General features: G+C 42.5%; 1 protein-coding gene and 1 long non-coding RNA gene across 4 annotated transcripts in view; both read left to right on the top strand.

Moving 5' to 3' along the window:
- Window positions 1-25,373, top strand: part of LOC121582147 (electrogenic sodium bicarbonate cotransporter 1) — a 106,293-nt gene that overhangs the window by 52,572 nt on the left and 28,348 nt on the right. For 2 of the 3 annotated variants that reach the window (XM_041897759.2, XM_045224946.1), the window contains exons 5-14: window positions 11,644-11,804; window positions 12,465-12,647; window positions 13,240-13,380; window positions 14,918-14,994; window positions 16,318-16,475; window positions 17,034-17,121; window positions 20,290-20,444; window positions 20,618-20,749; window positions 21,537-21,711; window positions 23,071-23,204. In XM_041897759.2, the coding sequence (XP_041753693.2) occupies window positions 11,644-11,804; window positions 12,465-12,647; window positions 13,240-13,380; window positions 14,918-14,994; window positions 16,318-16,475; window positions 17,034-17,121; window positions 20,290-20,444; window positions 20,618-20,749; window positions 21,537-21,711; window positions 23,071-23,204 (1,404 nt within the window). The remainder of the gene's footprint in view (window positions 1-11,643; window positions 11,805-12,464; window positions 12,648-13,239; window positions 13,381-14,917; window positions 14,995-16,317; window positions 16,476-17,033; window positions 17,122-20,289; window positions 20,445-20,617; window positions 20,750-21,536; window positions 21,712-23,070; window positions 23,205-25,373) is intronic. The other variant, XM_041897762.2, reaches the window with a different exon arrangement.
- Window positions 4,303-6,215, top strand: LOC121582148. The gene is made up of 2 exons (XR_006003318.2): window positions 4,303-5,074; window positions 6,017-6,215. It is a non-coding gene; the product is annotated as an uncharacterized LOC121582148 (long non-coding RNA).

Consider the following 25,373-nt stretch of genomic DNA (forward strand, 5'->3'; position numbering starts at 1 on the left):
CTCTTGTGACCTAAATAATTATCGCCCTATTTCTTAACTTTCTTGCCTAGCTAAAATATTAGAATCCTTGATTAATTCTCAGCTAATATCTTTCAAATGTATTCTAAATGTACATCAGTCGGGATTTAGACCAGGTCATAGCACTATCTCTGCTGCCTTCCTAGTTATACATTATGTGGTTAACTGTATGGATATAATACATTGTGCTGCAATCTTCGTTGACCTGTCAGAGGCTTTCGATACTGTTACTCATTGCGAATTCAGAGGCTTTCCTCAATTGTCCTAGACCAGGCTACATGTAATTGGGGTAAAAATTACTTTACATCTTTACATCTGAGTTACCGCACCCGGTCTCAGGGATGATTAACTCTGGAAATTCCTTTGGTCTCTAATGAGTTAGGTAAATCAGCTTTTAGTTTTCTTGCACCTTATTTGTGGAACAATGTTCAAAATGTTCTTAAATGTGATGTTTTTGTGCCTCTAGGGCAGTGGTCACCAACCGGTCGATCGCCAAGCCATTCCTAGTCGTTCACCAAACATTTCTGTAAAAAACCCAATGATAAACCCTTGCGTTCCTATTTTTTTTTTCCGTTTCGCGCTGTTGACGGTAGGTGCACTTGATTCAGCAGCCCTAGTGCCGGGAAGGCAAAGTGTTCTCATTTTGAACCATTTCATGTGTCTGAAGGTAGAAGGCCGCCTACCCGGCAGGCCCGGAGAGCAAATCAAATGCACCTATAGGCCTACCGCTGGCCAATCAGATAGCTCAGATCAGTGTCTGCACATTTTCGTTGCGCCGTAGACTGTAAAAAGAAGCCTCGAACGCACAGCAAAGTTGATAATGTGAGATTTCAAAACTTTTAAAACCATGACGAGAGAGACTGAACGGATACAGCAAAGAGCTGCTGTTTTTGAGTAAGTTCATGTTTAAGTTGTTATTCAGTACTGTCAACACTTTGTTCAACAGTTTTATAAGCCATCAAATGCTAATTTCGATAAGATTGCATTATTATTTGCAGCTTGTGTCTTTTCTAATATCGAGGAATATTTAACTTTCTCTGGTCAGAGGAGTAACAACATGAATTGGTGCATGAGGCAGAAGTAATGCAGTGCGAGTTTCGCCATCAGCTGGAAGACTGTGTCCCCTTTTCTCAGCAGAGAGAGAGAGAGAAAGGAGGGACGGTGAGTCGGGTGAGAGGCAGCCTCACCGCTGCTCCCTCCCTCCCCTCAGACTGACCATCAGATGCAGGCCATCAGTCCAGTAAAAAAAAGTGAATTATTATGCTCACTCAGCTGTGCCTCACAAGTAATACAACAAATAATATATTACCAGTGGGATCATATACCTATATAATAAATACAATTTCAAAATGGTCTGAGAACAACATTGGCAGGGCAATTCAAGCGTAGCAAATATGCAGTGCTAATGTATTGGGCCTATAGCCTACTGCGCAAACCTAATTGCTACAGAACTGTTTTTAATTGGTTAATGTTGCATAGGCTTATGCTTTTTAAGTCATGTAAAAAAATATACAGTGGGGGGAAAAAAGTATTTAGTCAGCCACCAATTGTGCAAGTTCTCCCACTTAAAAAGATGAGAGAGTCCTGTAATTTTCATCATAAGTACATGTCAACTATGACAGACAAAATGAGAAAAAAAAATCCAGAAAATCACATTGTAGGATTTTTTATGAATTGATTTGCAAATTATGGTGGAAAATAAGTATTTGGTCAATAACAAAAGTTTCTCAATACTTTGTTATATACCCTTTGTTGGCAATGACACAGGTCAAACGTTTTCTGTAAGTCTTCACAAGGTTTTCACACACTGTTGCTGGTATTTTGGCCCATTCCTCCATGCAGATCTCCTCTAGAGCAGTGATGTTTTTGTGCTGTTGCTAGGCAACACGGACTTTGAACTCCCTCCAAAGATTTTCTATGGGGTTGAGATCTGGAGACTGGCTAGGCCACTCCAGGACCTTGAAATGCTTCTTACGAAGCCACTCCTTCGTTGCCCGGGCGGTGTGTTTGGGATCATTGTCATGCTGAAAGACCCAGCCACGTTTCATCTTCAATGCCCTTGCTGATGGAAGGAGGTTTTCACTCAAAATCTCACGATACATGGCCCCATTCATTCTTTCCTTTACACGGATCAGTCGTCCTGGTCCCTTTGCAGAAAAACAGCCCCAAAGCATGATGTTTCCACCCCCCATGCTTCACAGTAGGTATGGTGTTCTTTGGATGCAACTCAGCATTTTTTGTCCTCCAAACACGACGAGTTGAGTTTTTACCAAAAAGTTATATTTTGGTTTCATCTGACCATATGACATTCTCCCAATCCTCTTCTGGATCATCCAAATGCACTCTAGCAAACTTCAGACGGGCCTGGACATGTACTGGCTTAAGCAGGGGGACACGTCTGGCACTGCAGGATTTGAGTCCCTGGCGGCGTAGTGTGTTACTGATGGTAGGCTTTGTTACTTTGGTCCCAGCTCTCTGCAGGTCATTCACTAGGTCCCCCCGTGTGGTTCTGGGATTTTTGCTCACCGTTCTTGTGACCACGTGGTGAGATCTTGCGTGGAGCCCCAGATCGAGGGAGATTATCAGTGGTCTTGTATGTCTTCCATTTCCTAATAATTGCTCCCACAGTTGATTTCTTCAAACCAAGCTGCTTACCTATTGCAGATTCAGTCTTCCCAGCCGGGTGCAGGTCTACAATTTTGTTTCTGGTGTCCTTTGACAGCTCTTTGGTCTTGGCCATAGTGGAGTTTGGAGTGTGACTGTTTGAGGTTGTGGACAGGTGTCTTTTATACTGATAACAAGTTCAAACAGGTGCCATTAATACAGGTGACTAGTGGAGGACAGATGAGCCTCTTAAAGAAGAAGTTACAGGTCTGTGAGAGCCAGAAATCTTGCTTGTTTGTAGGTGACCAAATACTTATTTTCCACCATAATTTGAAAATAAATTCATTAAACATCCTACAATGTGATTTTCTGGAAAAAAATTCTCAATTTGTCTGTCATAGTTGACGTGTACCTATGATGAAAATTACAGGCCTCTCTCATCTTTTTAAGTGGGAGAACTTGCACAATTGGTGGCTGACTAAATACTTTCCCCCCTCCACTGTATATAGATCTCGGCTTGCATTTTGACTCAGAAAGTGATCTTGACTCAGAAAAGGTTGGTGACTACTGCTCTAGGGCAATTCAGAAAACTGATTGAGGACCTTATTACTGATGAATGTGTTAGTTTTTTATGACCGTGTTTTTCTTTCTGCTTGCATTTTGTATTTATATTGATGTCTGTATTTTCTATAATGTAGGTAATTCAGGGCACATCTGTGAAAGAGACCTTCGTCTCCGTATGACTCCCTGATAAAAATGATTTTTATTGCGTCGTCCCACATCCCCTGCTAATTTCCGTGAACTGTGATGAACCCATAACATAGAGGGGTTGTTTTGTAAAGAAAATAAAACTCTCTCTCTCACACACACAAACACACTATGTATGTTGTGTCAATTGATTGTATGTATTTATGTGGAAGCAGAAGCACTCTGTTGTCCGCAGACACACACACACTGTGACTCTTTCCTTTAGTCCAAGAGTCAGTCAGTAAATCACGGTCACTCATGTGCGTCAGTTCAACCATCATGGTCTTTCACAGTTAACCCTCTTTGACCTTGGGCCATCAAGGCTTTGTACCGTTAACCCCCTTGTCATCAACACCCACCCAGCTGTGGTATATCAAAGTCATACTATCTACATCGTATAGAAGAAGAAGGACTTGTTTAACAACACGTCACAGTTTGATGTGCTCTCTGTTGGAGAGCTGTGTTTATCAACAGTAGGGTTTAGGGATGGGCACTGATATTCGAATATCTGAACGGATGTTAGTATTCGATTACTTGAGAGAGTATTAATAAAAAATATTTGTAAAGAAATAGGCCTATTATGTTTTTTAATTGTTTTAAGGCTTTGGCTAAAATTATATTAAATTATCTATGTGACATTGCTACATAACCTACAATGATAGACCATGATATTTGACATTTTAATAAAATAACCGTTTTATTACAGTTTGTATCATAAAATAGACACCGGTAGCCTCCACGTTACACACATGTAGCATGTTATTGTTGGTCAATCAAAGCGCCGCTAGTCAGACGCTCCATATGCAGCAAGTGAAGTGGAAGGTTTCTAATCAACGCAAAATGGAATTAAAATGCATTAGTTAAGTTGGCTAAATGAGGAGTAGGCTACAATGATCAACCAACAGGTAGGCTTTTGTTTCATATGAATGGAGTTGTTGTAGACAAGGATGCCTCAAAATAGCCTCAGTTAGCCTTGCTACTTTAGCTAGCTAGCTTCTTTACAATGATTTGATGCAGTCAAGACAGGCACTACCAGATGGTACAGTATGATAGACAAACTTGTTGCTGCCATAGGTTATCTACTGTAACTAGCATGAGCTGGTTTGGCTACTTTCTCTCTCTCCCACTGTGGCACACACATAAGACTGTCACTCACACCGACCCCTGCTCTTCTATCGCCCCTCCCCCACCCTTCCAAGCAGAGCGCAGTGCACCGGCTCTCTCGTGAGTCGTGCAAGCAAATCTCCATTGAAGTAAAAAAAAAAAAGTAACATTAAAATCTTTAACATTTATTTCGACCCAATGTGATGCAACAGTAACAATATTGAGTCTCTAGCTTGCCTAAGATACTCTGTATTCATTTTCCCTGTCGGATCGGAATTTCCTGCCAGATTTAGTGCCGCGCTTAATGATTGACGAGACTTCTGCCATGAGCTGATTGGTTGACTAAGTTATGACCAGGAAGAGACCACTTCGCTGAATCGCTAGCAGAGGTGGCTTTATTACAGTTATGTTAGCTTGATGCCAGAAGCTTCTCTACAGAATACTTTGCATAGCCAACAGGCGAAAATGGAAAACGATAGAGCCTGGGCCAAGACTAGAGTGAACCTCGGATTTGCGTTCACAACCTGGAGAGGGCTAGCTAGCTAACGATAGCTAGGGGACTCAAAACCGACAAAGAATTGTCCTTATTTCTGCTGAAAAGGTAAGACATTGCTAGCTAATAGATCTTGCTAGATATAAAGTGATATGTTTCTTTCTCTATTTAGTTGAAAATATGTATGCGAGTGTTTACACTAGCTAGCTGCTATGGATCACTTTTTTTCTTTCTTTTTTAGCATTCGCAGCTAGCTTTTTAGCTAGCTGACTCGACTGCAGCATTGGTTGGTTTAATCTGAATATAGAATGTTGCCTCTGGCAATTATTTGTAACAAGCCAGCTATGCCTATATGTGTAATTGTGCTATTTCTGATGTCTGTGTTTTAAAAGCCACACATCTGATTAGTCATGATCCTATTTGATGACGAATCTCTAGCGAGAAAATATCTTTGAACAAAAATACATAATATTTTTCAGTGCTGCTTCAACTGCTACAACTTCGAGGATGCAGTTGGCACACCCCTGAGTGGGGAAGGATCAAATCGATAAGCACAATCTTTGGCAAAAACAACAGTCTGTTCCATCATTGTATTTCCCCTACCTGGCCAAGAATGTTCCTAATAATAAAGTAGACATCTTCTAATGTTGGGCATCTATATAGCTATAATGTTTTAGGAAAATGAACTGCCCAGGATTAACTTTGAGGATTGATGACATACTGTCCCAATAAATTAGTCTACTGCACAGCGATATTACTGTTTTTATTCTCCCATTTGAGCTGTCTGGACAAGATGCAGATAGTACTAGCTCAAAACCAACACGTGTTGAGTATAAGACTGTAACATGACATTATCTGAAGGACTAGAAGCATTCTTCATTCTGCCTAATAGCCTCCTTCTCCAATGATGCAAAAAAAGAGTAACTCCCTTGATATTAAACTGAATGTATTTAGCCTGGAAATCTAAGACTGATGGTCGTGAAAGACAATTCTGTCATAGTTGTGAAATGGTTAAATTAATGGAGCATGTTTGATTTGTTGTTTATCAAGGTCTTCGTCTGAGCTTGACTACAGCAGCACTTGACTACAACATCAATAATCATCGTCCAGCCATGGAGAACGCTTACGGGAAATGTGTACCTACAGAGTACTCAGAAATGTTGATGAAAGGCGCCTTCAACCAAACATATGAATCATATGTAAATAAGGGACGTTTGTGTGGGCAACAATAAACTTGTGTGAGAAACCATATTTGTGCATTCTTTACCTAGCAGACAGGCATCATTATTGTACTTTTGGAATGGTTTTAGATTTGTTTTACTAAACTGTACACTTTTCCTGAATATCTATGCTCCTAAAGGTCTTCAATCCAAATTAGCATACCTACATGAGGGTAGATATCCAAGAAGACGTATGGACTACCCTGGTGTAAACGCAGTACAACAAGTCGTTTCGATTACAAAGATCAAGTCAGATAAAGGTTTATTGGGAGATAAAGGGAGATAAACAAGAATACAAGGTAGTCTCTGTAACCTTCTCAAAGGAAAACATTCTAGTAGAGTACTGAACTAATCTCACCCAGACCAAATCACTAAAAAACGACTTACAAAGATGTCACCATATGGAATATTTTTCCTAATTGTGATCCAGATAAAGAATACATACAGTATACTTGTGGAAAGTGGTCAACTGTTATGTAGACACATACTTGGTAATATATAAATAGAATAGTGCAGTGGCTAAATGGTAGCAGTTGTAAGGTGCAGGAGTCTTTGGATTTAGCAGTCTGTGAATTTGGAGCTGTCTCTGTTGGTACTGCTGGAATGTAAATGGTAGAACAGTTGTCCATGTTCTTATAGTGACGGTGCCTCCTTCCATCCTGCTCACTCATCTGTACAGGAAAAAATACATGTAAACCAAACTGATTTGTAAAATTCAGTAGGCCTACGTTGTCTATTATGTACAACTGCTGTACAAAGAGTTGAGTATCACACTTTCACAATCAATACACAACATCTTGATAATCAATGTAGCTAAATCACCACTTCTATAGATCAAATTAATGTCAATGTGTAGTCTATGATTAGGTTACATTAGGCTACATTTTCTACTTCACAGAGGTATGTTGGCAGAATGCCCACTTAGGTTCTCGAGATCTACTAGCTAGCTAGCTAAGGACAACCGTAGCGCTCGAGAATCCAAGGGGGTCATACAGTGCATTCGGAAAGTATTCAGACCCCTTGACTTTTTCCACATTTTGTTAAGTTACAGCCTTATTCTAAAATGGATTAATAAAAAATGTCCCCTCATCAATCTACACACAATACCCCATAATGACAAAGCGAAAACAGGTTTTTAGGAATTTTTTGCAAATGTTATAAAAAATAAATAAACGTATTTACGTAAATATTCAGACCCTTTGCTATGAGACTAGAATTTGAGCTCCGATGTATCCTATTTCCGTTGATCATCCATGAGATGTTTCTACAACTTGATTGGAGTCCACCTGTGGTAAATTCAATTGATTGGACATGATTTGGAAAGGCACACACCTGTCTATATAAGGTCCCACAGTTGACAGTGCATGTCAGAGCAAAAACCAAGCCATGAGGTCGAATGAATTGCCCGTAGAGCTCCGAGACAGGACTACTACTCACCACAGTTTATGCACTGCAGTGCTAGCTAGCTGTAGCTTAGGCTTTCAGTGCTAGATTCATTCTCTGATCCTTTAAATGGGTGGACAACATGTCAGTTCATGCTGCAAGAGCTCTGATAGGTTGGAGGACATCCTCCGGAAGTTATATAATTACTGTGTAAGTCTATAGAAGGGGGTGAGAACCATGAGCCTCCTAGGTTTTTTTTATTGAAGTCAATGTACCCATAGGAGGACAGAAGCTAGCTGTCCTACGGCTACACCATGGTGCCATCCTACAGAGTGCTGCTGAGGCTACTATAGACCTTCATTGCAAAACAGTGTGTGTTAATAAATTATTTAGTATAGTTTTATCTAAAAAGGACAACTTTTTTTATGTTTCACTATTTTTATGAAATTCACGGAGGAGGATGGTCCTCCCCTGAGGAGCCTCCACTGCCGACATTGTCCTTTTTCCCTCAATGATCAAGTAGGAGGCAATTTTATTCAACCCGACCGCCACCCACCCGGCCTTCATCCACACAATATTCAATTACCCTAAACCTGCCTGCCCTGTGGATATATCTGCGGGGACTGCGGGTTATGTGTCAATACACGCATCACTAGTTCAGTCTCAGTCTCCCGCAACCAGTCCAGAGCGGATTTTGTCATCCCAGCTATGACCATACGACTACCAATGACAGCTGGCATTTCTGGGAAATCATGTTCAAATCCAAAAACACCAGTACACACACAGTTCAGTTTGAAGTGTTTCCTGTTTCAATGCTCTGCTATAGTCCAGGCAACGGCTCCCACATGGAGTTGCGTGAGTAGTGCAGCAGCGTGTATGTGTATACAGTTGAAGTCGGAAGTTTACATACACCTTAGCCAAATACATTTAAACTCGGTTTTTCACAATTCCTGACATTTGATCCTAGAAAAAAATGCCTCTCTTAGGTCAGTTATGATCACCACTTTATTTTAAGAATTTGAAATATCAGAATAATAGTGATGATTTATTTCAGCTTTTATTTATTTCATCACATTCCCAGTGGGTCAGAAGTTTACATACACTCAATTAGTATTTGGTAGCATTGCCTTTAAATTGTTTAACTTGGGTCAAACGTTTCGGGTAGCCTTCCACAAGCTTCCCACAATAAGTTGGGTGAATTTTGGCCCAATCCTCCTGACAGAGCTGGTGTAACTGAGTCAGGTTTGTAGGCCTCCTTGCTCGCACACGCTTTTTCAGTTCTGCCCACAAATGTTCTATAGGATTGAGGTCAGGGCTTTGTGATGGCCACTCTAATACCTTGACTTTGTTGTCCTTAAGCCATTTTGCCACAACTTTGGAAGTATGCATGGGGTCATTGTCCATTTGGAAGACCCATTTGCGACCAAGCTTTAACTTCCTGACTGATGTCTTGAGATGTTGCTTCAATATATACACCAAATGTTCCTTCCTCATGATGCCATCTATTTTGTGAAGTGCACCAGTCCCTCCTGCAGCAAAGCACCCCCACAGCATGATGCTGCCACCCCCATGCTTCATGGTTGGGATGGTGTTCTTCGGCTTGCAAGCGTTCACCTTTTTCCTCCAAACATAACGATGGTCATTATGGCCAAACAGTTCTATTTTTGTTTGATCAGACCAGAGGACATTTCTCCAAAAAGTACGATCTTTGTGCAGTTGCAAACCATAGTCTGGCTTTTTTATGGCGGTTTTGGATCAGTGGCTTCTTACTTGCTGAGCGGCCTTTCAGGTTATGTCGATATAGGACTCGTTTTACACTTGTGGAGGTCTACAATTATTTTTCTGAGGTCTTGGCTGATTTCTTTTGATTTTCCCATGATGTCAAGCAAAAAGGCACTGAGTTTGAAGGTAGGCCTTGAAATACATCCACAGGTACACCTCCAATTGACTCTTATGTCAATTAGCCGATCAGAAGCTTCTAAAACCATGACATCATTTTCTGGAATTTTCCAAGCTGTTTAAAGGCACAGTCAAGGTATGTAAACTTCTGACCCACTGGAATTGTGATACAGTGAATTATAAGTGAAATAATCTGTCTGTAAACAATTGTTGGAAAAATGACTTGTGTCTTGCACAAAGTAGATGTCCTAAACGACTTGCCAAAACTATAGTTTGTTAACAAGAAATTTGTGGAGTGGTTGAAAAACAAGTTTTAATGACTTCAACCTCAGTGTATGTAAGCTTCTGACTTCAATTGTACATGTGTGCTTGAGTAGGGGGAATTGTGTGTGTGTGTGTGTGTGTGTGTGTGTGTGTGTGTGTACATCAGTGTTTCACAAACTAGGGGTCGTGACCCAGTGTGGGGTCGCCTGATCGTGCTTGGCTCTTAGAATCGGTGTTACGTCAGTAACCTCCAGTAGCCGCTAGATGCGGTTGTAATAAACAGCGGTTTCTGTTTTATTCCTATAAACGTGGCTATCTTTTGAACAGATTAAGCTACAAAATATTATGACCCCATCACTGAAGTATAACACTCTGTTTCACTCTACATTGCCCACAAGCCACGCCGGACTCATTAGAACAGAGTGGACAAGACCAGGCACTTAATCAGACTGGGGGGAAAAGAACATCAATGATGATATTCTTTTATACACAGAAGTTCATACAAAATTATTGCCTGATGATATTCTGAACATATAGCTTTCTGATGCATTACAGTCACTTCAAACCATACTTCCTTCAGATTGAAATACTGTCAAAAGTACTGTCAGTTTGGGAACCCCTGGTGTACATGTATGCATGCGTAGGGGAGTAGTGTGTCCTCCGTTGAACTCCTTCCTCAGTCTTATGTGGATGAAACACTGCTCTGTTCCCACAGTGAATCCAGAACACAACCTTAACCTCAGAACCCAGGACAGAACCTTAACCTCAGAACCCAGAACACATCCTCAACCTCAGAACCCAGAACACAACCTCCATTACATCCCATGTGATGTCTTCCTCTTCCTGGACAGGTTGCTTTCTGACTGTCCCTGGGGCCTTTCTGTCCCTCCCTCCCCTCCACTGTAGTGGTGATTGTCCCTGAGGCCTAAAATTAGAAGAATTCTAAAGGGACAAACCTCTGTCTCAGTCTTGCCCTCTGGGCTCTGACTGCCACAGTGGTTGTGTGGGGTCCTGGTCTGAGTTCAGAGACACGTTGTTCTTATAAGACGCTTGATATTTACGGTTACTTGGCAATGGAAAGAAAAACACATTCTGTAGTATATACAGTATTTTGGTAACACTTTATTTTAAGGATCTGTAACAAACCATTTATACGGTATTTAAATGGTGTGTTCACCATTTATTAATCCTTACTCCCGCTTTAATAAACCATATATTTTTGCAGTCCATAATGTAAAGTGAGTGCTATTTATACTTTATAAACACTTTATAAATGTCTTAGTGACCACTGTAATTTCTCACAAAAAGATGGGCATGCCATTGGGAGACGTTCCTGCAGTACCTGGTAAAAGAGTAAGCACACAAAACAGGATGTTTAAGGAAATATATACAGTATACATGTGTGAATAACGAGCTTACAAACTTTTACAAATGTGGGAGTAATGATTAATAAATGGTGAGCAAACAGTTTGTAAATGCCATATAAATGATTTGCTCTGGACCCTTAAAATAAAGTGTTACCAGTATTTGTATTGCGTCGTCCCACATCCCCTGCTAATTTCCCGTGAACTGTGATGAACCAATAACATAGAGGGGTTGTTTTGTAAAGAAAATAAAACTCTCCTTGTCTCCTTTTGTCTGCGGCCCGTATTTGGCGGTGAAATTATATGAAAGGCTTGGTCTACCGACCTTTATTGTGAGGTAATTTACTGTACCTTGCAGGACCTGCTGTGCACATGCATCTCTGTAATTATGATTATTATTATTTTTAAATCAAACTTAAAAGGTTATTCCCTCTCCTTCTGTAGCTCTCTCGTTCTGGGTCTCTCTCTCACACACCTCACGCTTTCGCTCTGTCTCAATCTATTTCTCTCTCTCTCTCGCTCTCTCTCTCTCTCTCTCTCTCTCTAGGTGGATCAAGTTTGAGGAGAAGGTGGAGAAGGGAGGAGAGCGTTGGAGTAAGCCCCACGTGGCCACCTTGTCCCTTCACAGTCTGTTTGAGCTGAAGACATGCATCGAGAAGGGCACCATCCTGCTGGACCTGGAAGCCTCCACTCTACCACAGGTGGTCGGTAAGACAAGTACACCTCCCATAAGCCCCAGTATCTCACTGTACCAGCATACGCAAAAACATCAGCGTTTGACTGCAGTACTTTTAGAATTGGGACGTTCCAAAACAGTGCTCTTTGAAACCAAGTGTCCTCAATATTGACCTTCTCTTCATCCCTTTTTGTCTCTCTGTTACCCCCCTCTGTTACCCTCCCCCTCTCTGTTACCCCCCCCTCTCTGTTATCCACCCCCCTCCCTCTCTGTTACCCCCCCTCTGTTACCCTCCCCCCTCTCTGTTACCCCCCTCTCTGTTACCCCCCTCTCTGTTACCCCCCGCTCTGTTACCCCCCCGCTCTGTTACCCCCCCCTCTGTTACCCGCCCCCGTTACCCCCCTCTCTGTTACCCCCCTCCCTCTGTTATCCCCCCTCTGTTACCCCCCTCTGTTACCCCTCCTCTCTATTACCCTCCCCCTCTCTGTTATCCCCCCTCTCTGTATCCCCCCCTCTCTGTTACCCCCCTCTCTGTTACCCGCCCCCCCGTTACCCCCCTCTCTGTTACCCCCCCTCTGTTATACCCACCCCTGTTATACTCTCCCCCCTCTCTGTTACCCCCCCCCCCCTCTCTGTTACCCTCCCCCCTCTCTGTTAACCCCCCACTCTCTGTTACCCCCTTCTTCTGTCAGAGTTGATCACTGACAGCCAGATCGAGATCGGTCAGCTGAAGCCCGAGCTGAAGGATCAGGTCATGTACACGTTGCTACGGAAACATCGCCACCAGACCAAGAAGTCCAACCTGCGCTCGCTTGCTGACATAGGCAAGACGGTGTCCAGTGCAAGTAGGCTGTTTTCCAACCAAGACCAGAACGGTAATGCAGATGCCAGTTTGGTGCAGCCTTTTATTTTAATTTTTTTGCCTCCTACTTCCTACCTTGTCCCAATCAATTCTACCAATCACATATTTTTTCCTCTGTTGGTCATCAATACTATAGGATAAAGTGTAGTGTATGTTCAACTTTATATACCATCATTTGAGTGCAGTAAAGATGTTATAGGTACATATATCTAGGTGGCTATAGTTTTAACTATTAATAATGTGAATGTGACCTGCAACCCTCAGGTTTACAAGAATCCTGATGCTTGTTTTTTTCTTCTTCAAAATACTACTATCTCCGAAATGTATTCAGACTTGCATATCATAATATAAAGCATGTGATTTAATTATTTATAAGACCATAACTGTTTGGATGGCCATTCAAAATAATATGGTACTGCAGTTTGAAGTGTGTGAGATTGTTCTAGTTTTCTGTCTTCTATCTGTACTCACTGTCCTGCACAGACTTACATTCCCTCATGTTCTCTTCACTTTTTTCCTGCCTGCCTGCCTGCCTTCCTTCCTTTCTTCCGCCACTCCATCTCTCTCTCACCCTCTCTCTCTTTGTCTCTCTGTCTGCACTAAAGCACGCAGTCTCAATGATCAACCCCAGCCCTTTCCCCACTTGCACCCCCAGTCCCAACCCCAGTCTGTGCCTTATGCAACCACGCTTGGCCCTGAGGAACCGATAAAGGAGATCCAAAGGAGCTCCAGCATGCAATATATCAGTAAGTCAGGTCAGAACACATTTATAACACATGGGATAACTAGGTAAGTTAGGTTATAATGCATTTATAACACATGGGATAACTAGGTAAGTCAGGTTATAATGCATTTATAACATATGGGATATGGCAGTAAGTAGGGTCAGAACACATTTATAACATATGGGATATGTCAGTCAGTCAGGTTATAATGCCTTTATAACATGGGATACGTCAGTAAGTCAGGTTAGAACACATTTATAACACATGGGATAACTAGGTAAGTTAGGTTATAATGCATTTATAACACATGGGATAACTAGGTAAGTCAGGTTATAATGCATTTATAACATATGGGATATGGCAGTAAGTAATAATAATAATAATATGCCATTTAGCAGACGCTTTTATCCAAAGCGACTTACAGTCATGCGTGCATACATTTTTGTGTATGGGTGGTCCCGGGGATCGAACGCACTACCCTGGCGTTACAAGCGCCGTGCTCTACCAGCTGAGCTACAGAGGACCAGTAGGGTCAGAACACATTTATAACACATGGGATACCTCAGTAAGTCAGGTTATAGCACATTGGGTCCCTTTAAGTCAGGTTCTAATGCATTATAACACCCTAGTGTGGGATACTTTTGTAAGTTGGGTTATAACACTCATATACAGAGTTTATAAGAGGTTATAACACATACCTTGACAGTAGTCTATGTGCCAAGACAATTTGCGATCCACACATATTGCTGATATGAGCATTGATGACTGAAAACAATACTGTCATGAGTATACTCTCATGGGATATCACAATCAGTCCAACATTTTTTAATGTTTTTATTTTAAAGGGCATCATCAAACAGCATCTAAGTCACAGTCCTTCATGCCCAGAGAAACAGCAAACAACCAATTAGCTAATGTAGACCCTACTCGGCTATTGACCAACTTTGTCAGGTTATCACAACTCAAACGCAAAGTCAGCCTTCTCACTGAGTCTGATACTGCCGGCTAAAAGAGGCTAAAGGAAAATGCCTATCTCTCCCACCAACCCCACCATTGACTACTAATGCTCTATCTGCTCTGCCGTGCCAGTGAGTGACCAGTTGGCATCAGATCAGTGAAAGACAGGGCACGGCAGTGGGAGATTTCAGGCAGTACATCTGATCCACTGCCTTTGGCATCGGCCCGAAAGCTTAACTAAGCCCTTGCTGCCTTCCACATTTATATTAGGCCTTGTGAAGTTTCTGTTTCTCTTCATCTTCTGTTTCTCTTCATCTCCTTCTCTGAGATCAGTCTAATCTAACTGGGTCTCTGTCTTTTCTGGGAGTTGCGCTCTACCTTTCATCCCAGTGAGTTTGTTTGACCCCTGGGTTGTGTTCATTAGGCACCAAACGGAAGAAAACAGACTGAAATGGGGAAAGACTGCCTGGTCCAATAAGAAACACTCACTTCTGTTTCAGAAAGCTTTAAAACAGTTTTCTGTTTTTTTTTGCCCTAATGAACACGACCCTGGTGAACCCTCTCAGGTCTGGTCTTTGACCTCTGACCTCTGATCCCACAGGTAGCCCAGCCACAGCCCATCGGAACCTGACCTCCAACAGCCTCAATGACTTCTCTGACCAACCAGATAGAGACCAGGTGAGGATATTACTGTGTGTGTGAGAGATCTAAGCGGGAACTTTAGGAAGCGATGGCTGTTCTCCGGGCACTCTAAATCTTAGCTCCCACTGTAACAATATGCAGGGTCAAGGAGTCGACACAGTTTGTGTGTTCCAAGAGGTGTGTGTGGGAACCAGAGCAAGGCCTCACTCTACTGATAAAGTCTATGAGCCTCACACACGACGATAAGAGCCCTGACTCGCTCTCTCTTAAGTGTTTGGTAACAATGTTGCCACTCCTCCTGAAGCCTGCTGAAACTACACAGACACAATAACTAACTCCTGGAATTACACTGAAAACAGTAGCTAATTTGTAAAATTGATCTGGCCTTTGATAAAACACCAAGGCCTTGCTTAGTTAATCATCTCCTTACACCCGAGGTCTCTGGTTGCTTAAGTTTTATGCATTTCACTGTGACTAAGTACTCAGTGTACCACTTGGACCTTAGGTTGAATTTAGCAGTGTATTAAGAGATTAAGATTAATATCACTTTAGTTCCAACTGAAATGTGACTTCCGCTTTATCCCAACCCCTCCCAAAGACATACATACATATACAGGTTGGAGCAGGGGGTGCCACACTGGGCGCCCGTGGAGCAGTTGTTGTGGGAGGTTAAGTGCCTAGCTCAAGGGCACAACGGCAGACAATGACATCTAGGATTTGATACCTGCAACCCTCCAGTTTCCAGCTCACTTCCTGCCTGATTATTTTGTTGCTACCTCATTCTCATTACATTGTATGTAGACTGGATCAAGTGTATATCAGCAATGAACAGAAAGGGCTTTATTATGTCTTGTTAATCATACTGCTTGTGACATAGTGACTCACAGAGTGGTAAAGATGCTTTAATCTGTTTCTAAAGAAGCTACCAACTGCAGTGGTGTTGCCACACAATACAGCATGTAATGACTATGTGCCGGGGACGGGCTGTACTCTGCTGCCCCATTTCATCCATGCAACTGTGTACAACTTTGGGGCATGTGACATGTCAATTGTTAGAGTACCTTTACTGCTCTTCTCATACTACTTTGATAAGGACAGTATTTTCAAGCACCGTGTCTTTTGAATAGAGCAACTCTTTAGATGTGTGTCAAGGCTCATTGCTTTCCTCCTTTTTCTTTTCTCTCACTCTGTATTTGTGCATGTTCCTCTCTTTCTCTCTCTCTCTCTCTCTCTCTCTCTCTCTCTCTCTCTCTCTCTCTCTCTCTCTCTCTCTCTCTCTCTCTCTCTCTCTCTCTCTCTCTCTCTCTCTCTCTCTCTCTCTCTCTCTCTCTCTCTCTCTCTCTCTCTCTCTCTCTCTAGCTGAAGAATAAATTGATGAAGAAGCTTCCACGTGATGCCGAGGCGTCTAACGTCCTGGTCGGAGGGGTGGACTTCCTGGACACACCCTTCGTGGCGTTTGTCCGTCTGCAGCAGGCTGCCATGTTGGGAGGTCTGACAGAGGTCCCCGTCCCCACCAGGTACCCTACTGATCGCCATCACACCACAACTAAACAAACACAGCAAATATACCACATATCTATCTCATAGATATCTCATAGAGGCTGAATGGGACTCTATTTATAGAGTTTAGTGACCATGATTGGTACTGTATTTATAGAGACTAGTGACCATGATTGGTACTGTATTTATAGAGACTAGTGACCATGATTGGTACTGTATTTATAGAGACTAGTGACCATGATTGGTACTGTATTTATAGAGACTAGTGACCATGATTGGTACTGTATTTATAGAGACTAGTGACCATGATTGGTACTGTATTTATAGAGACTAGTGACCATGATTGGTACAGTATTTATAGAGACTAGTGACCATGATTGGTACTGTATTTATAGAGACTAGTGACCATGATTGGTACTGTATTTATAGAGACTAGTGCCCATGATTGGTACTGTATTTATAGAGGCTAGTGACCATGATTGGTACTGTATTTATAGAGACTAGTGACCACCGGTTATATCCAATTTGGGCTTTTTATTGAACATCCTTCTGCTTTTCTCTTCATCTCCTTTTAGGTTCCTGTTCGTGCTGCTAGGGCCCAAAGGCAAAGCCAAGTCCTACCATGAGATTGGACGAGCTATTGCCACCCTCATGTCTGATGAGGTACGTGACCACCGTGTCCAACACGCTTATAGAGTGCCTGGTGAAAGGCTACACACCCCTTGAACAGTTGTCACATTTTGCTGCCTTAAAATTTGATCTAAAAGGGGATGACATTTTTTTTTCTTCCTACAGATCTACAACTGTGTGTGTGTGTGTGTGTGTGTATGTATGTGTATATATATATATATATATATATATATATATATATATATATATATATAGACACACACAGTGGGGAGAACAAGTATTTGATACACTGCCTATTTTGCAGGTTTTCCTACTTACAAAGCATGTAGAGGTCTGTAATTTTTATCATAGGTACACTTCAAAGAAAATCACATTGTATGATTTTTAAGTAATTAATTTGCATTTTATTTCATGATATAAGTATTTGATCACCTACCAACCAGTAAGAATTCCGTCTCTCACAGACCTGTTAGTTTTTCTTTAAGAAGCCCTCCTGTTCTCCACTCATTACCTGTATTAACTGCACCTGTTTGAACTCGTTACCTGTATAAAAGACACCTGTCCACACACTCAATCAAACAGACTCCAACCTCTCCACAATGGCCAAGACCAGAGAGCTGTGTAAGGACATCAGGGATAAAATTGTAGACCTGCACAAGGCTGGGATGGGCTACAGGACAATAGGCAAGCAGCTTGGTGAGATGGCAACAACTGTTGGCGCAATTATTAGAAAATAGAAGAAGTTCAAGATGACGGTCAATCACCCTCGGTCTGGGGCTCCATGCAAGATCTCACCTCGTGGGGCATCAATGATCATGAGGAAGGTGAGGGATCAGCCCAGAACTACATGGCAGGACCTGGTCTTAGACCTGAAGAGAGCTGGGACCACAGTCTCAAAGAAAACCATTAGTAACACACTACGCCGTCATGGATTAAAATCCTGCAGCGCACGCAAGGTCCCCCTGCTCAAGCCAGCGCATGTCCAGGCCCGTCTGAAGTTTGCCAATGACCATCTGGATGATCCAGAGGAGGAATGGGAGAAGGTCATGTGGTCTGATGAGACAAAATAGAGCTTTTTGGTCTAAACTCCACTCGCCGTGTTTTGAGGAAGAAGAAGGATGAGTACAACCCCAAGAACACCATCCCAACCGTGAAGCATGGAGGTGGAAACATCATTCTTTGGGGATGCTTTTCTGCAAAGGGGACAGGACGACTGCACCGTATTGAGGGGAGGATGGATGGGGCCATGTATCACGAGATCTTGGCCAACAACCTCCTTCCCTCAGTAAGAGCATTGAAGATGGGTCGTGGCTGGGTCTTCCAGCATGACAACGACCCAAAACACACAGCCAGGGCAACTAAGGAGTGGCTCCGTAAGAAGCATCTCAAGGTCCTGGAGTGGCCTAGCCAGTCTCCAGACCTGAACCCAATAGAAAATCTTTGGAGGGAGCTGAAAGTCTGTATTGCCCAGCAACAGCCCCGAAACCTGAAGGATCTGGAGAAGGTCTGTATGGAGGAGTGGGCCAAAATCCCTGCTGCAGTGTGTGCAAACCTGGTCAAGACCTACAGGAAACGTATGATCTCTGTAATTGCAAACAAAGGTTTCTGTACCAAATATTAAGTTCTGCTTTTCTGATGTATCAAATACTTATGTCATGCAATAAAATGCAAATTAATTACTTAAAGATCATACAATGTGATTTTCTGGATTTTTGTTTTAGATTCCGTCTCTCACAGTTGAAGTGTACCTATGATAAAAATTACAGACCTCTACATGCTTTGTAAGTAGGAAAACCTGCAAAATCAGCAGTGTATCAAATACGTGTTCTCCCCACTGTATATACACACACACATACTACATACTACATACGCTCACACACACAAAACACACACACACATGCATATTGACGCCACACACACACACACACACACACACACACACACACACACACACACAGACATAGACACTCTTTCACACTCTTCACATACACTGCTGCTACTCTGTTTATTATCTATCCTGATTGCCTGGTCACTTTTACCCCTACCTACATGTACATATTATCTCAATTACCTCAACTACCTCGTACCCCTGCACATTGACTCGGTACCGGTTCTCCTTGTGTATAGCCTCGTTATTGTTATTTTATTGTGTTACTATTTAATATTTTTATTTAGCAAATGTTTCGTACATTTCAACTGCATTTTTGGGAAAGAGCCTGGTAAAGTCCACCTGTTGTATTCGGCGCATGTGACTACAACATTTTTATTTGATTTTGAACCTGCTCCACATTTTGTGAAAAAAATAAGTATAGAACATTTTCTATAATAAAATTGATTGTGTATATGTCTTCACACCCCAGAGTTAATACTTGGTAGAAGCTACCTTTGACCGCAAGTAGAGCTGTAAATCATTTTGTGTAAGATTCTGCCAACTTTGCACAACTCTTAGGGAAACATATATCCATTGATTTTGTCAAAATTGCTCAAGCTCAGTAAATTTGGTCAGGAATCATTGATGGACAGCAATATTCAAACTTTATCTCTGATTTTCAAGCAGATTTAAGTCAGGACTGAGACTGGACCCCTCCAGTTAACCATACTGCACCTGACTCACGTTCCCACAGGTCATAGCCACACCCCTTGCCTCTATCCACACTGATGGAATTAGAGAGGGACTTTCCCCCCCAGGATTTCCTTAAGTTACAGTTGAACTAAATCGTCAGCATCCCTGTGAACGCTCAGTCTCATAGAGAGCTTTATCTGACTGACTGTGGCTCTGAGTGATCCGACCTGGCCTGGGTGGCCCAACACTGTCTGAGATTTACAGAGATACTCTGGGGGCAATAAGATATAATGGCATATGGCTTATATAGATGGGATAAGTGATTACAAACACACCATCTGGAAGTGATGATGATTGGGGATAATGATAATGATTGGGATCCAATTACTCACAATATCAGGAAGAGGCAAGTGTGAAACAAGAAATGATTGGTTGTGTGCTGGTGTTGATGTTAACATGGTTTCTGATTGGTTGTGTTGTGGTCAGGTGATCCATGACAAGGACAGACAGGACCTGCTGTGGTTTTCATTGGTTATGTGGGGAAGTGACATAGCTGGTGTTGATGTTAACATAGTTTATGATTGGTTGTGTGCTTGTGTTGATGTTACCTTGGTTTCTGATTGGTTGTGTGGGGTCAGGTGTTCCATGACATTGCCTACAAGGCCAAGGACAGACAGGACCTGCTGGCGGGCATTGAGGAGTTCCTAGATGAGGTTATCGTCCTACCTCCTGGGGAGTGGGACCCTGACATCAGGATAGAACCTCCCAAGTCCCTGCCCTCCTCAGACAAGAGGTACAGCACTGCCACAGACACCTCTAGTCCTAGTACAGTTGCATAATTCTGTAAATTGTCCTAGTTCCAGAAAATGACTTAAATTGTGCATGTTTCCTTGGGTGCTCATGATGGACCAGCAATGTGTTGGAGAGTGATGTCTGTGGGTTAACCTGCTGTGTGTGACTGTATAGGAAGAATCAGTATAATGCTGGAGGCGGAGGGGATGGGCCCCAGATGAACGGGGACACGCCGGGACATGACGGGGGTCAAGGAGGAGGAGGGGGACATGGACATGTTGGAGAAGAGCTCATGAACACTGGAAAGTAAGGATGACACTGTTCATTACCGCTAGCCTAGTCCATAGCGTAGTATTGAATAACAGAGCAGTTTTCAACTGTTGCCAATACCATCCAGTGGAGGCTGCTGAGGGGAGGGTGGCTCATAATAATGGAGTATATGGAATGGCATCAAACACATGGAAACCATGCATTTGATACCATTCCATTTATTCCGCTCCAGCCATTACCACGTGCCCGTCCTCCCCAATTAAGGTGCCACCAACCTCCTGTGATACCAACATGTAGTACAGTGACAAAATGTCACTCAGCAGGGCCTCAACTCTCGCTGGTATTAGTGCTAAAATAATGTACTATAACACTAAAGAATTCCATTGAAAAGCATGAGCTGGCTCACACCCAAATTAGTTATTAGAGGTGCTGACTAACAGCGAGTAAACTGTAGGCTATGAAAATAAAGACAGTCACAGGCTATATACAGTACAAGCGCCCAGTAAGTTATTGGGTAAACCACCAACGGTTCGGCATCACTGTGCCTTCTTCAGGGTGAAAGTATTTCAGAAAATAACACCTCAGGTGTGTGGCCAAAACAAGCCACTATTTACCGTTGCCTTTTAGTTACGCTATGTGCCAGACACTGATTTGTGATGAGACGGCATCCTTAGTAGTCTCGTAAAGCAGACATAGCTACGCTCACCAAAACAGAATGGGGATCATAGCAATCCGTCTGCTTTATGAGGCTACATCTTTAGATTATTTGCCAATAATAAAGACTTTATGGCATAAATGGAGCTGTCACATTTTCATTGTTAAGGTTTTGCGGCGGCCTCATCCTGGACATCAAGCGAAAGCTGCCGTTCTTCGCCAGTGATTTCTACGACGCCATTCACATCCAGTCGCTGTCCGCCATCTTGTTCATCTACCTGGGCACCGTGACCAACGCCATCACCTTCGGCGGGTTGCTAGGAGATGCTACGGAAAACATGCAGGTGAGTCTGTCTCTGTTTTCTCTTCTCGAAACAGAAGCAGTTGAAAGAAGTAAAACAAATATCTAATTCAAGCATAACTGAATGGAAGTAATGGCAAAGACTTGACTGTGTCCTGATTCTCCACCCTTTTAACAAAGTGTGCACTTTAATACTTTCTGACATGGATATAAAATCATTGGATTGGTGTAATCATTGGCTAGTGTGAGTTTCCACCATTGTTAAATCCATGACCAGCATATTGTCGCTGTCTGATGAAAACCTTGTAACTACATAACTCCCTTAAATGTACTCTGAACATTTCAAGACTCTAGGACCAAGACAATGTATTCAAAATAGCTTCTGAAGTTTGGTTATTGTATGTTCGTTAATGGTAAAATATGGCAATTTTTTTCAATTTCCTGAAAAGTTGGTATGTTTTGGAGAGGTTTTTCATCAGACAGTGAAGATATATTTTTATCGCTATGTGATCTGACCAGGTGACATGATTAGGGAGAACTCCTGACCCTAAAAACACACACGCACAGCCTCCCCCCGGATGTGTCGGTCAAGGAAGGCATGCACAGGGAGGGCTGGCCTGATGGGATTTGGCTGCTCTGGAAATAACCACAGATCCAGATTACTCAGCTAGCCTCGTCACTGCCCCATCTCCCCCTCCCCCATCCTCCCCATTGCATGAGAGAAGGGGAAGGGAATCCCTCCCCTGACCTCTGACCTTTCCCAGAAGCCTTAGCTGTCCAAGCCACAGGAGCACAGTGTTCCAGGTAGCGCAGCTCTGATCCTGCATCCCAGCTGTCCACTGTCTCCCACCCAGGCCTGGATATGCTGTGGAAAAGACACCTAGTAAAAACACATGATGTCACAATGTGAACTTGAACAGGGCTGTCTGTCCTGATGGGCCAGTATAACAGCTCTGTGTGTGTTTCTGGAGCTGTGTGATGGGGGAAATAGAGATCTTGCTGAATCGGCAGATTGATATCATGATGTGGTTAGCTTCAAGACAATTGCACACTTGACAATTTCCAGTTCCCATACATACACAGAAGCTAAATGTATTTCTTTAGATGATAACAAATGTGACCATATGCTTCCTTTTATTTGTGAGGGTAAGGTACCAGAGCAGTAGTCTTCCACCAATTGCTCTCCGGTCCAGTCCCACTTGGTTTAGACATATGCAACAGTGGGTTGGAATGTGGCCATCACAGTTTACTCTGTATCCTTGACCTTTAACCCCACCAAGACACCCCACTAACACTTTCCATGGATTTGGGACAAACATATCCATCTGCGTGTCTTTATGTCTGTCTCTATCTGTATTATTTGACTCACCAGCCCCTTTGTGTCTCCTCTCCTGTCTTCCAGGGTGTGTTGGAGAGTTTCCTGGGCACGGCACTGACGGGGGCCATATTCTGCCTGCTGGCTGGCCAGCCTCTCACCATCCTCAGCAGCACAGGTCCTGTACTGGTGTTTGAAAGGCTCCTCTTCAACTTCAGCAAGTGAGCTCTCTCACTCCTGCATTATGAGCACCACATATATTGATACTTCATCTCTCTCTCACTCACTCACTCACTCAATTAAATGAAATTTAAATTCAAAGGGCTTTATTGGCATGAGAAACATATGTTTACATTGCCAAAGGAAGTTAAATGGATAATAAACAAAAGTGAAATAAACAATAGAAAATGAACAGTAAACATTACACTCACAAAAGTTTCAAAGGAATAGAGACATTTCAAATGTCATATTATGACTATATACAGTGTTGTAACGATGTCTCTATGTCTGTCTGTCTATCGCTCTGTCTGTCTCTGTCTGTTTCTCTGTCACGTTCTCTCTCTCTCTCTGTGTGTCTGTCTCTCTCTCTCTCTGTCTCTCTTTAAATGACCTCCTATAACTGGGGAAACAACACACTGAGTATACCAAACATTAGGAACACCTTCCTGGATGTCCTTTGGGTGGTGGACCATTCTTGATACACACAGGAAACTGTTGAGCGTGAAAAACCCAGCAGAGTTGCAGTTCTTGACACAAACCAGTGCGCCTGGCACCTACTACCATACCCTGTTCAAAGGCATTTACATGTTTTGTTTTGTCTATTCACCCTCTGAATGGCACACATGCACAATCTATGTCTCAATTGTCTCAAGGCTTAAAAATCATTTTTTAACCTGTCTCTTCCCCTTCATCTACACTGATTGAAGTGGATTTAACAAGTGACATCAATAAGGGATCATAGCTTTCACCTGCATTCACCTGGTCTATGTCATGGAAAGAGCAGGTGTTCTTAATGTTTTGTATACTCAGTGTATGTGTCTGTGAGAGAATTCAATAGAAGTAAAACAAATTAGCAGCTATAATGGGATGTTTTCAGAGTTGGACTGTTGTTGTGAGGATTACCAGTGGTAGAGTATGTGGAAGTGGCTCAAGGGTTACCATGGTGCCCTCCAAATATCCTAACCCCAACCCCAACCACATGTGTTTAGTGTTCCTTTTGGGCAGCGCAACATGTTGCTTTTTGATTGACAACCTCTGGCTTCCTGTTTCCTTAAAAAAAAAAATTGAGTTAAAGAAAAAAAAACGATACTGAACAAAAATATAAAAACAACATGCAACAATTTCAACGATTTAACGAGATACAGTTCATATAAGGAAATCAATCAATTGAAATTAATTAATTAAGCCCTAATCTATGGATTTCACATGACTGGGCAAGGGCGCAGCCATGGTTGGGCCTGGGAGGGCATAGGCCCACCCACTTGGGAGCCAGGCCCACCCACTGGGAAGCCAGGCCCAGCCAATCAAAATGAGTTTTTCCCCCACAAAAGGGCTTTATTACAGGCAGAAATACTCCTCAGTTTCGTCAGCTGTCCGGGTGGCTGGTCTCAGACGATCCCGCAGGTGAAGATGCCGGATGTGGAGGTCCTGGGCTGGCGTGGTTACACGTGGTCTGCGGTTGTGAGGCTGGTTGGACGTACTGCCAAATTCTCTAAAACGACGTTGGAGGCGGCTTATGGTCGAGAAATGAACATACAGTTCTCGGGCAACAGCTCTGGTGGAAGTTCCTGCAGTCAGCATGCCAATTGCACACTCCCTCAACTTGACATCTGTGGCATTGTGTTGTGTGACAAAACTGCACATTTTAGAGTGGCCTTTTATTGTCCCCAGCACAAGGTGCACCTGTGTAATGATCATGCTGTTTAATCAGCTTCTTGATATGCCACACCTGTCAGGTGGATGGATTATCTTGGCAAAGGAGAAATGCTCACTAACAGGGATGTAAACAAATTTGTGCTCAAAATTTGAGAGAAGCTTTTTGCGCGTATGGAACATTTCTGGGATCTTTTATTTTAGCTCATGAAACATGGGACTAACACTTTACCTGTTGCATTCATATTTTTGTTCAGTATAATAATTATCATGATAGACATAAACAATACAGTGAGGGAAAAAAGTATTTGATCCCCTGCTGATTTTGTACGTTTGCCCACTGACAAAGAAATGATCAGTCCATCATTTTAATGGTAGGTTTATTTGAACAGTGAGAGACAGAATAACAACAAAAAAATCCAGAAAAACGCATGCCAAAAATGTTATAAATTGATTTGCATTTTAATGAGGGAAATAAGTATTTGACCCCCTCTCAATCAGAAAGATTTCTGGCTCCC

The sequence above is a fragment of the Coregonus clupeaformis genome, chromosome 15, assembly GCF_020615455.1.
Source record: "Coregonus clupeaformis isolate EN_2021a chromosome 15, ASM2061545v1, whole genome shotgun sequence".
NCBI classification, from domain to species: Eukaryota; Metazoa; Chordata; class Actinopteri; order Salmoniformes; family Salmonidae; genus Coregonus; species Coregonus clupeaformis.